At 46.0% G+C, this 12,491-nt stretch overlaps 1 protein-coding gene across 1 annotated transcript in view; it reads left to right on the top strand.

Moving 5' to 3' along the window:
- Positions 1–12,491, top strand: part of LOC140717627 (G protein-coupled receptor 137Ba-like) — a 103,254-nt gene that overhangs the window by 47,775 nt on the left and 42,988 nt on the right. The window contains exon 4 of the mRNA XM_073031216.1: positions 7,496–7,545. Coding sequence (XP_072887317.1) covers positions 7,496–7,545 — 50 coding nt within the window. The remainder of the gene's footprint in view (positions 1–7,495; positions 7,546–12,491) is intronic.

The raw sequence follows: 12,491 nt of genomic DNA, 5'->3' as shown, positions 1-12,491 counted from the left end.
CAATGATTAAACCACTGCATTGCTTCGTAATAATTGTAGCTTTCATCGGGGCAGAGCCTTTCTCACTTTATCCTTTAAAATTGTTCCGATCATTGACCGACGTAGCCTAATGTTTTCCAATGACCGATGGCGTTTCACCTCTTTCCAATCGCTTTATTATTTCCACTTTATTTTCAATCGTGATCGTGATTATTTTCATGAACAGAAACACCACGGATTCAGAGCTGCACCGCCAGGTCCTAATGTCCGCCGCATTGAGACAGGTTAAATAAGGTCTGGGGTTCCGCTGGGTCCTAAGGTCCACCGCATTGAGACAGGTTGAATAAGGGACTTGAGCATCCGCGAATTTGGGTATCCGCGAGGGGTCCCGGAACCAATCCCCTGCGGATAAGGAGGGCCAACTGTACCGACAGAGCACAAAGTACACACAAGATAGCAAGCACAAATAGTATCACAACATCACTGTAAGAGTCCCAAAACTCGTGACATCAATCCAGTCGTCCACAGTAGAGCCTGGCTCCTGCCGAGCTACAGCAACAACTCCAGCTTGGAGCCATTCCCCTAGGGGAGTGCGGCAGCCCCGTGCGCGGCTCGAGGCCCAGTCCTCACACACACAAAACAACAAGCACGCATAGAATATCAGTAAAAATACAATCTCGCAGAATGTAATGATGATAAACACGAGATACTGCAGGTGCTGGAATTCTCACACACAAAATGCTGGTGGAATTCAGCAGGTCAGACGACATCAGTGGAGAGGGATAAAGACCGAAATGAGGATCTCTACCGGAAACATTGACTGTTTAATCCTTTCCATAGATTCTGCCTGAACTGCTGAGTTCCTCCAGCATTTACTGTGTGTGTTTATTTGTGTGTGTGTGTGTGTGTGTGTTACTTTAAGTCAATATACTTTTTTCAGAGTATTCCAGAATAGTTCATTTCAAAGGTGCCTCACTTTCTATACAGTCACAATTGTATTGAAAGGCATGAACAGCCTGTAAGCAGCAGAAATGGGTATTAAAATAAATGATCGGATACTGTTATCTTGAATATTTTTATGTAATTCATTCAGGGAGCATCAAATCTGCAGGCAAGGCAAATTTTACCTTTCCTAGGCTAGTTTAGGTGGCTGGTAAGCATCAGCCTTTATTGCTGTGGATCTGGAGCTGTAAGTAGGCCAGGATTCCTTCCCTGAAGGTTTTTTTCCACATCCTGCTGGTATGTGGTCATCATTACTGACGATGATTGCCAGCTCTTTATTGTTTAATTAATGATGTTAAGTCTGCCAGCTGCTGTGAGATCCGAGCTCATATCTCTGGATTGGTAACTGGCACGTCGGAATTACTGGCCTGGTCAAAACCACGGTGCCCTGCCGCATTTCTTGCTCAGAAGCCTTCTTCCGGACTGCACTTACCGTATACATTAGGGAAATGGCTGTCAGTGCTTTCAGGATCTCAGCTGTGGTTAATAGTTGTATTGTTGCAATCTCTTAAGAACATAGGAGCAGATTTAAGCTATTTGGCCTATCAAGTCTGCTCCGCCATTTCAATGATGGCTGATTTATTAATCCTCTCAACCCCATTCTCCCACCTTCTCCAACCTTTTGACACCCTTATAAATAAACCTACCAATCTCCACTTTAAATACACCCGATGATCTTGTCTCCACAGCCATCTGTGGCAACAAATTCCACAAATTCACCAGCCTCCGGCTAAAGAAGTTCCTCCTCGCCTCTGTTCTAAAGGGACACTCTTCCTTCCTGAAGCTGAGCCCTCTGGTCCCTCAGTATAGGAAACATCCTCTCCCACGTCCGCAGTATCTAGCCCTCTTAATATTTGTTAGGCTAGAATGAGATGGGTTAATGAGTTAGGCTAGAAGGAGTAGCGGACCGCACAACCCCATCTACATCGGTGGTGCACAGGTGGAACAGGTAGGAGCTTTAAGTTCCTTGGGGTGAATATCACAAATGGCCTGACTGGTCTAACCAAGCAGAGTCCACTGCCAAGAAGGCCCACCAGCGCCTTTACTTCCTGAGAAAGCTGAAGAAATTTGGCCTGTCCCCTAAAACCCTCACTGATTTTTATAGATGCACCGTAGAAAACATTCTTCTGGGGTGCATCACAACCTGGTATGGAAGTTGTCCTGTCCAAGACCGGAATAAGCTGCAGAAGATCGTGAACACAGCCCAGCACATCACACAAACCAATCTCGGGACTCACTTTACACCACACGCTGTCGGAGCAGTGCTGCAGGATAATCAAGGACACGACCCACCCAGCCAACACACTTTTTGCCCCTCTTCCCTCCGGGAGAAGGGTACAGGAGCTTGAAGATCCGTACGGCCAGATTTGGGAACAGCTTCTTTCCAACTGTGATAAGACTGCTGAACGGATCCTGACCCGGATCTGGGCCGTACCTTCCAAATATCCGGACCTGACTTGCACTACCTTACTTTCCCTTTTCTATTTTCTAATTATGATTTATAATTTAAATTTTTATTATATTTACTCCGATTTGTACTTCAGGGAGCGTGAAGCGCAGAAACAAATATCACTGTGATGATTGTAAGGCTCTAGTATCAATTGTTTGGTGACAATAAAGTAAAGTAAATGAGACTTCCCCCTTACTCTGCTAAATTTCAGTGAGAAAAGGGTCAGAGCCATCAAATGCTCCTCAAATGTTAACCCTTTCATTCCTGGGATAATTCACACGAACCTCCTCTGGGACCTTAGCACGTCATTCCTTAGATAAGGGCCCAAAGCTGCTCAATTCTCTAAAGATGGTGTGACTAATACCTTATAAACTTAAGCCTCAGCATTACATCCTTGCTTTTTATATTCTAGTCCCCTTGAAATGAAACGCTAACATTGCATTTGCCTCTGCTAATATGAATCAGACTTGCTTTAGGTATTTCAAAACCACTATCTGCTGAGTAGGGACAGGGCAACCAAATTATTTTTTATTGAGTAGTAATCTGGGTTCTCTTCTTTGGTCACTTGTTTTCCCTGGGTGTTTTAATCTGCTTATGCGCAGATGCTGGTACCTCACCCTGGGGCAGCCAATCTTCCTGTGAAGCTGTAAGGTTACTGTTGGCAGGTTGTACAGCTTTCTGACGACCTAGGCTGCAAATGTTCGTGCTCTGGCACGGACTCCTCCAGAGCCAGCAGGAGCTGGGCGCATGTCCTGCCTTGCTTTCTGATCCAAAAAGTACTGAGACCAGAAATAAATACCATTGATTCTGCAGAGGCTGGAAATCCAGAGCGACAGACACAGGCACACGGACTCCGACACACAGACCTCAGAGCAGGTCAGGCAGTTTCCCTGGAGGGGCAGTTTCTCTGAAACAGTCAACGTTTACAGGCTGAGACCCTTCACTGGGTCCTGATGGTTGAGTTTAAGACTCAGATTGGAATAACCCTGGCTGAACGGCAAATATTTCTCTCACAGAAATGTCCAAAATGGCGACCGTCTATTCCCCTCCATCAATGCTGCCTAGCCTGCTGAGTTCCTCTGGCATCTTCTCTGTTCCTGAAACCAGAGCCAGCCCACCATCATTTGAACTTCTTTCTTTTGCCCGTCACGCTGCCAGCATTGAGGGAGGAAGTGTGAAAGTCCTCTATCTCTGGCAATATTTATCATGCCAGTAGTTACCCCTCAGTTTGCTATAAGTCATGCAAGTCCTGGGTAGAGACTCAGGAATACTGTCGCACTCAGGTGTAGAAGGATTCTTCATTGGTGTTTTTGTAACAGTTTTGTTTTACCAGTCAGGGTTGCTAACCCTGGTTCGAATCCTCGAACCTGGAGGACCGTGGACCACTCCTCATCTGGCCTTTACCCTTTGACCTGTTTGGCATGGGTGTCCCAACCAAGAGCCAGAGCGTAAAGCCCTGACTGCAGCCAGCATAGTTCTCCAGGTCACTGAGGCACGCGAGCCTCCAAACCCTACGAAAAGGTTGTGGGCCTCTTGGAGGATCATTGAATTGAAACCGTGCATGGAGAATGCAGTGTGTGGGATCTTTCTGGTTTTTGCAAACAGCGTGCTTTAATTCAGAAAGTCTGTTGTTTTCAGTGCTGGAACGGTCGTCATGGCACCGAAGTCACCACAAGGCAAAGTGCTGGAAATAATCAACCATTAAAGATATCATCAGTTGCAAGGGCAACAAGTTAATCTTGTGATTTGATGACTCTCGCAGAGCGTGGGTTTAATTCTCTGGTCAATGACCTCCCAGAACTAGATTGACTCGTAGTAGAAACATGAATCCCTCCATGACAGCTGGTTAATTGAACGCATATAAGCATAAGTTCAGCATCAGAAACACCAGAAACCTGCAGATGCTAGAAATCCAGAGCAATGGGCAGACGCAAAATGCTAGTGGTCGGGCAGAGCCTATGAAATGAACAAACAGTCGACATATCAGGCCAAGCCCCTTCCTCAGGACTGATAAGGAAGGGGTAAGATGCCAAAATAAAAAAAATGGTGGGGGGGGGGGGGTGGAAGGCTAGAAGGTGACGGGTGAAGCCAGGTGGGTGGGAAAGGTCAAGGGCTGGAGAGGAAAGAATCTGATAGGGGAGGGGAGTGGCCCATAGGAGAAAGGGAAGGAGGAGGGGACCCAGGGGAAGGTGATAGGCAGGTGAGAAGAGATAAGAAACCCAGAGGGGAAGAATGGAAGGGGAAGGATATTTTTTTTTAAACAGAAGGAGAATCGATATTCATTCCATCAGGTTGGAGGCTACCCAGACGGAATATGAAGTATTTTTAACATCTTTAACATCTGCCGGATGATGCTGAGGATGTTCTGTGAGGCTGTGGTGGCCAGTGCTATCATGTTTGCTGTTGTGTGCTGGGGCAGCAGGCTGAGGGTAGCAGACACCAACAGAATCAACAAACTCATTCGTAAGGCCAGTGATGATGTGGGGGTGGAACTGGACTCTCTTGACGGTGGTGTCTGAAAAGAGGATGCTGTCCAAGTTGCATGCCATCTTGACAATGTCTCCCATCCACTCCATAACGTACTGGTTAGGCACAGGAGTACGTTCAGCCAGAGACTCATTCCACCGAGATGTAACACTGAGCGTCATAGGAAGTCATTCCTACCTGTGGCCATCACACTTTACAACTCCTCCCTCAGAGTGTCAGACACCCTGAGCCAATAGGCTGGTCCTGGACTTATTTCCACTTGGCATGATTAACTTATTATTATTTAATTATTTATGGTTTTATATTGCTATATTTCTTCACTATTCTTGGTTGGTGCGGCTGTAACGAAACCCAATTTCCCTCGGGATCAATAAAGTATGTCTGTCTGTCTGTATTGCTCCTCCACCCTAAGGGTGGCCTCGTCTTGGCACAAGAGAAAACCATATCTGACATGTGGAGTTCACAACTCAATTCTGACAAAAGTTTTTGACCTGAAAACCCAGCGTTTATTTCTCCCCTTCACCTGTTGAGTAATTTTTTTTCCCTTCAACACGAGATGTTGCAGATGCTGGAAATCCAGAGTAACACACACAGCTTGCTGCCGCAGCTCAACAGGGCAGTCAGCATCTATGAAGGGGAATAAACATTCTATGTTTCAGGTTTGGGACCTCTCGTCACGACTTGTGACTGAACCCCTGACTAAGCGGTTGACTGTTCATTCCTCTCCATAGATGCTGCCTGACCTGCTGAGCTCCCCCAGCGTTTGTGTATGTTACATAAGAACATAAGAAATAGGAGCAGGAGTAGGCCATCCGGCCCATCGAGCCTGCCCCGCCATTCAATAAGATCATGGCTGATCTGTCCGTACACTCAGCTCCATCTACCTGCCTTTTCCCATAACCCTTAATTCCCCTACTATGTAAAAACCTATCTAACTGTATCTTAAATATATTTAGTGAAGAAGCCTCAACTGCTTCCCTGGACAGAGAATTCCACAGATTCACCACTCTCTGGGAAAAACAGTTTCTCCTCATCTCCGTCCTAAATCTTCTCCCCTGAATCTTGAGGCAATGTCCCCTGGTTCTAGTCTCACCTACCAATGGAAACAACTTTCCTACTTCTATCTTATCTATCCCTTTCAAAATTTTGTATGTTTCTTATAAGATCCCCTCTCATTCTTCTGAACTCCAGAGAGTATTGTCCCAGGCGACTCAATCGCTCCTCATAGGTTAACCCCTTCATCACTGGAATCAACCTGATGAACCTCCTCTGCACTGTCTCCAAAGCCAGTATATCCTTCCTCAAGTATGGAGACCAGAACTGCACACAGTACTCCAGTACCCTGTACAGTTTGCAGCACGTTGCTCTGCATTTCCAGCATTCTGGTTTTTCAGCACTTGAAATATTTTGACTTTGGGTAAGTTGTACAAGTCCGGGTACTGAATTCCTCTGCCTTTTGCATCGGTTTACATGATACCAATGATCGGTTTACATTGCTGTGCCGGAAACCACCTTCCTGGTAACCACCCAGTCACTGGGTAAACCAGATGAGCCATCACACAGTGATTCAGGAGTCACTGCCTCTATTTCTTGCCAGCTGCCACCGAAACAAGCAAGTGGCGCTGAGGCTGTGTGAGATAGAACTTAAAGGTCATAGGTTAAAGGTGAAATATTTATGGCAGGGTCCCTAACCTTTTTTATGCCATTGACCCCTACCATTAACCGAGTGGTTCTTGGAGCCCATGCTGGGAATCCCTGACTTAAGGGAAACCCCTGAGGGGGAACTCCAGTGAAAGGCTGGTGAAAGTGTGGAAGCAGGCTGCATTGGAAGTAGTGGATGCAGGTTCGATTGCGGCATTTAAGAGAAGTTTTGGATAAGTACATTCTTGGGAGAGGTAGGAAGGACTAAGGTCCAGGTGCGGGTCAATGGGACTAGGCAGAATAACAAGCCAGCACGGATTAGATGGTCCAATGGGCCTGTTTCTGTGCTGCAGTGCTCTTTAGCTCCATTTGAGAAACAACTTGGGGAAATCTAAACTCCAGAAAGTCTGCAGATGCCGGAAATCCAGAGCAACACACACACACAATGCCAGAGGAACTCACCCTCAATGGAAAAGATTAAGCAGTCGACTTAGGCCGAGATCCTCTTTCAGAACTGAGAAGGGAGGGGGAAGTTGCCAGACAGGCGGCTATAGAAGCCAAGTCATTGTGTGTATTTAAGGCAGAGGTTGATAGATTCTTGATTAGTCCGGACACGAAGGGAAACAGGGAGAAGGCAGGAGATTGGGTGCTGAGAGGGAAAATGGATCAGCCATGATGAAATGGCGGAGCAGACTCGATGGGCCAAATGGTCCAATTCTGCTGCTGTATGGAGAAAACTAAATCCTCCTTTCCTGCTCTTGATATAATCAGGGTATCCATTTCTCAGCTTTATTTCTTAAGCAAGATAGAGTCGACAAGTTCCCTTTTCTGTGTGAGAAATGCCTGCTGTCCATCTCGGCTTATTCTGGTCTGTAGCTTAAACTCAATCATATCAACACACTTTTAGGTAACCAAACATTTTTTTTTATATTCCAGGTGGTTTTCAAGACGAAAGCTAAGTATTTCCCCGAAATGGCCAAGAAGCTGTAAGTCGGACATCTATCGTAATAAACTTTAGAATAAGGACAAGACGCAAGTCTGGAAGTAGAATTTGATGGCAGAGATTAGTTCCTATTTTATGACAGCATAGCAATTGTAAGGGACTGGGTCACGAATTCTGCACAAGCAGAGCAGGTATCTCCACAAGTGCGCAATATCGTTAGGTCGGTGCGGTCTTGCTGTAATTAGTCGTTGCAGCAGCAATAATTAGAGCATTAAGCGGTAGTTTGTTCTTGTCACTGATTGCAACGATTGGTCTTTGCGGCAGCAGTACAATGCATTACATAATAATAGAGAGAAACATGAATTATATAGTAAATATTTATATATTAAATAGTTAAATTGTAAGTACAGTCGGCCCTCCTTATCTGCAGATTCCGCAAGCGCAGATTCAACCAATCGCGGATCGGGAAAACCCGGAAGTTCTCTCTCCAGCACTCGTTGTTTGAGCACGCACAGACTTTTTTTTCTTGTCATTATTCCCTAAACAATACAGTATAACAACTATTTACATAGCATTTACATTGTATTAGGTATTATAAGTACTAACTAGAAATGACTTAAAAGTACAGGTAGTCCCCAGGTTATGAATGGGTTCCATTCCTGAGTCCATCTTTAAGTTGGATTTGAAGTCGGAACAGGTACATCCAGTATTATTTAGTGTCAGTTAGTCAAACGTTTTTCTTAGTATATAGCACATATTTTACCTTTCTATGCATATAAAACACTTAAGAAACATACGTATTTCAATAATTAAACCACTGCGTTGCTTAGTAATAATTGTAGCTTTCATCGGGGCAGAGCCTTTCTCATTCTCCATTAAAATTGCTCCGATTGTTGACCGACTGTAGCCTAATGCTTTTCCAACGACTGATGGCGTTTTACCTCTTTTCGATCGCTTTATTACTTCCACCTTATTTTCAATCGTGATTATTTTCATGAACAGAAACACTGCGGATTCAGAGCAGTGCCGCTGGGTCCTAAAGACCACCTCACTGATACATGTTAAATTAGGGACTTGAGCATCCCTGTTTTTCGGTATCTGCAGGGTGTCTCGGAACCAATCCCCCGCAGATAAGGAGGGCCGATTGTATTGCAAAAATAGAAATTAAAAGGTAATGAGGTAGTGTTCATGGGTTCAATGTCCATTCAGAAATCGGATGGCAGATGGGAAGAAGCTATTCCTGAATTGTTGAGTGTGTGCTGTCAGTCTCCCATTCCACCTTCCTGATGGTAGTAATGAGAACAAGGCATTAGGAGCAGGCCCCCGTACAGTGGTGCCCCTCTGTACATAAGAAATAGGAGCAGGAGTCGGCCATCTGGCCCGTCGAGCCTGCTCCCCCATTCAATAAGATCACGGCTGATCTGGCCATGGACTCATCTCCATCTACCTGTCTTTTCCCCATAACCCTTAATTCCCCTACTAGGCAAAAATCTACCCAACCTTGTCTTAAATTTATTTATTGAGGTAGCCTCCACTGCTTCATTGGGCAGAGAATTCCACAGATTCACCACTCTCTGGGAAAAGCAGTTCCTCCTCATCTCCGTCCTAAATCTACTCCCCCGAATCTTGAGGCTATGTCCCCTCGTTCTAGCCTCACCTACCAGTGGAAACAACTTTCCTGCCTCCGTCTTACCTCTCCCTTTCATAATTTTATATGTTTCTATAAGATCTCCTCTCATCCTTCTCTTTCCTCTCCTTCTTCTGTACTGTAATGGCTGTTATAACAGACAACCTCCCCTTATGGAATTCAGTACCAAGGAAGGACACTGCCCAGAAGAAAGCAATGGCAAACCACTTCTGTCGAAAAAAAATTGCCAAGAACAATCATGGTCACGGAAAGACCACGATCACCCACGTCATACGACACGGCACAGAACGAACGAACAAAGAGCCAAAGATTGAGGGGCCAGCCAGACACTTGTTCCCAGGGGAGAAATGACTGATATGTGAGGGCATAATTTTAAGGTGATTCAAGGTAAGTATGGTGGGGGAAGGGATGTCAGAGGCAAGTTTTTTTGCGTGTGGAATGTGCTGCCGGGGTGGTGGTAGAAGCAGATACATTAGGGACATTTAACAGACTCCTAGATAGGCACATGGAGGGCTGCGTGGGAGCAAAGGGTTAGGTAGTCCTTAAGAATAGGTTAAAATAGTGGTCGCCAACCCGTCGATCGCGATCGACTAGTCAATCTTTGAAACTTTCTCAGATGATCCCAAAAGAAAATGAAAAATAAATACACAAATACTGTCGAGAGATTGTTTCCAGGTTGCGGGGTTTTAGTTCCGTTCTTTCTGTCCAGTGCGCATGCGTATAGCTCTCCCGCACTACACAGTGTATTTCAGTGGTCCCCAACCACCGGGCCGCGAGGAAACGATATGAGTCAGCTGCACTTTTCCTCATTCCCTGTCAGCCCACTGTTGAACTTCAACCACGCGAAGTCATCAGGCGAATAAACGCAGTGATACCCTCGCGCCAGCGATCACTCGTGGAGGGAGATTCACTCTGTGTCTGACCCCGGGAGTGTGTGATGGGATGGTACACACCTTAAATATATTTTTATTCTGAAGCATCCGTGACTTCAGATGGGGAACATCTGAAGATGTGACTTCAGATCTGAAGATCTGAAGATAGGGAACATCGTGGGGAACCCGGTGCTAAAATATTTGCAGACGACCTAATTTGGATTCAGCGTTTCGTAAGTATCAGCTACCTCACTGCGATCTAGTGAAACAAACATTTGTCAGTCGATAGATCCTACAAGGGGGCGGGTGAGCGCTCTGTCGCACTCCCTGCTCGGTTGGCCGCGCTCTCCGGACTGACCGCCGCGGCCCCGGTATGGGGACCTCCGGCCCTGACATTGTTCTCTCACCCCACCCACGACCAGCCGCACCTGGCCAAGGCGTCTGGCGGCAGGCGGGCGGGAGGCTGAGTTCGGGCCCGGAGGCTGTCTAATGAGGCAATGAAGCCCTCAAAACTGCTTCAGTACCCTGAGTCCAAGCACCCTGCACTTAAAGACGAACCCGCTGAGTTTTCTCAGCGGAAAAAACGTGAGCAAGCAGGACAGAAGCCGAGAGCCGCGAAAACTAGAATAGACTGGACATACGGAACCTGCCTCGATAATCGCTGTATTCCAGTCGTGCCCCACCACGCCCCCGTCGGCCGGTCCGCAAGAATATTATCAATATTAAACCGGTCCGCAGTGCAAAAAAAAGGGTGGGTATCCCCAGTGTTTATATATTATTTCTACTTCCGGGTTGCGGGGTTTTACTTCCGGTCTTTTCTACCCTGGTGTGCGTGCGTGTAACTAATTGATGTGGGGTCAATCTTGCCTTTTACTAAGGCCGAGGTAGGGGATCTTGGGCTTAAAAAGGTTGGTGACCACTAGGTTAAAAGGTCAACCCAACAGTGTAGGCTGAAGGACTGTATTGAGCTTTACTGTTCCATGTGCTATGTAATTAACTGCAAATAGAAAATGTGAAGAACATATATAGGAGATAAATTAGGCATTCAAAAGAACTTTTCTCAGCTAGCAGAAGGGGGCCAGTTTTGACCTAGTGAAAACGTTGACTTTTGAGAGAGACCTTCGGAGGAAAAACAGAATTCAGGAAGGTTTAGTCAAACATAAATAAGGATCAAGATGGACTAGGTTTAAGAAGTTCAGTTGGAGAAACGTTCTCTCTTCTCCCATCAGGCAGAAGTCGTGAACATCTGAGCATGTGCCACCAGGCTCAAGAACAGCTTCTATCCCCTGTTACCATGATGGACTTCTTGTACGATAAGATGGGTGCTTGGCCTCACAAACTACTTCGTTACGACCTTGCACTTTATTGTTTTCTCACACTGGAGCTTTTACACTTTATTCTGCAATGTTATTGTTTTACCTTGTTCTACCTCAATGCACTGCGATGTGATCTGTATGAACAGGATGCAAGACGAGCTTTTAGAGCTTAAGATGTAGGAGCAGAATGAAGCTATTTGACCCATCGAGTCTGCTCCGCCATTTCATCATGGCTGATCCATTTTCCCTCTCAGCCTCAATCTCCTGCCTTCCCACCCCCCGGTATCCCTGCCTTCCCTGACTAATCAAGAATCTATCAACCTCTCCCTTAAATATACCAATGACAGCCTCCACAGCTGCCTGTAGCAACGAATTCCACAGATTCACTAAAGAAACTCCTCTTCTTCTCCATTCTAAAAGAACGTCCCTCTGTTCTGAGGCTGTGTCCTCTGGTCTTAGACTCATCCACCACAGGAAGCATCCTCTCCACATCCAGTCTACTGAGGCCTTGGGTACATTCAGAGGGTTTCAATGAGGTCACCCCTCATTCTTCTGAATTGCTGAGCCATCAAATGACGAGCCTTTCAATCCCGGAGTCATTCTCGTGAACCTCCTTTCAAACCCTCTCCGATGTCAGCACATCTTTTCTCAGATGAGTGATCAGAATACTCCAAGTGAGGCCTCACCAGTGCCTTATAAAGCCTCAACATTACATCCTTGCTTTTCACCATATCTTGGCAGGTAACAACAGTAAAAAGCAATATCAATTTTCCTAACCCACGATGTAAATAAGAAAAAAGTGGGCTAGAATTTACCTGTTCAGATCAGTTTGAGTAGAGACTGGAATTCAGAGGAGATTAAAATTTTAAAATCAATTAAGAAAAACAGGCTGGATTCTGAAATATTCCCAAACCCTGCCAGCTTACACTTTGAAATTTAATTCACCGTAGAATGAGAAACAGATCGGGGGGGGGGGGGGGGGGGATGGATTTAGCCTTGGATGCAGCTCCCCTCACTTAGCTGCTGCCATGCATGAAGAATCCTCTCCGCGTCCAACACTTGCTCGCTGGATGTGGCCTGCCAGCTCCTGGGAGGCTTTTCTGGAGGGAAGAATGGGGAGTTGGCGTCTAGGGGCTTCTAGTCCCGGAGCGTG

This window comes from Hemitrygon akajei, chromosome 28, assembly GCF_048418815.1.
Source record: "Hemitrygon akajei chromosome 28, sHemAka1.3, whole genome shotgun sequence".
Classification (NCBI taxonomy): domain Eukaryota; kingdom Metazoa; phylum Chordata; class Chondrichthyes; order Myliobatiformes; family Dasyatidae; genus Hemitrygon; species Hemitrygon akajei.
This window is presented reverse-complemented; position numbering and strand designations above follow the sequence as displayed.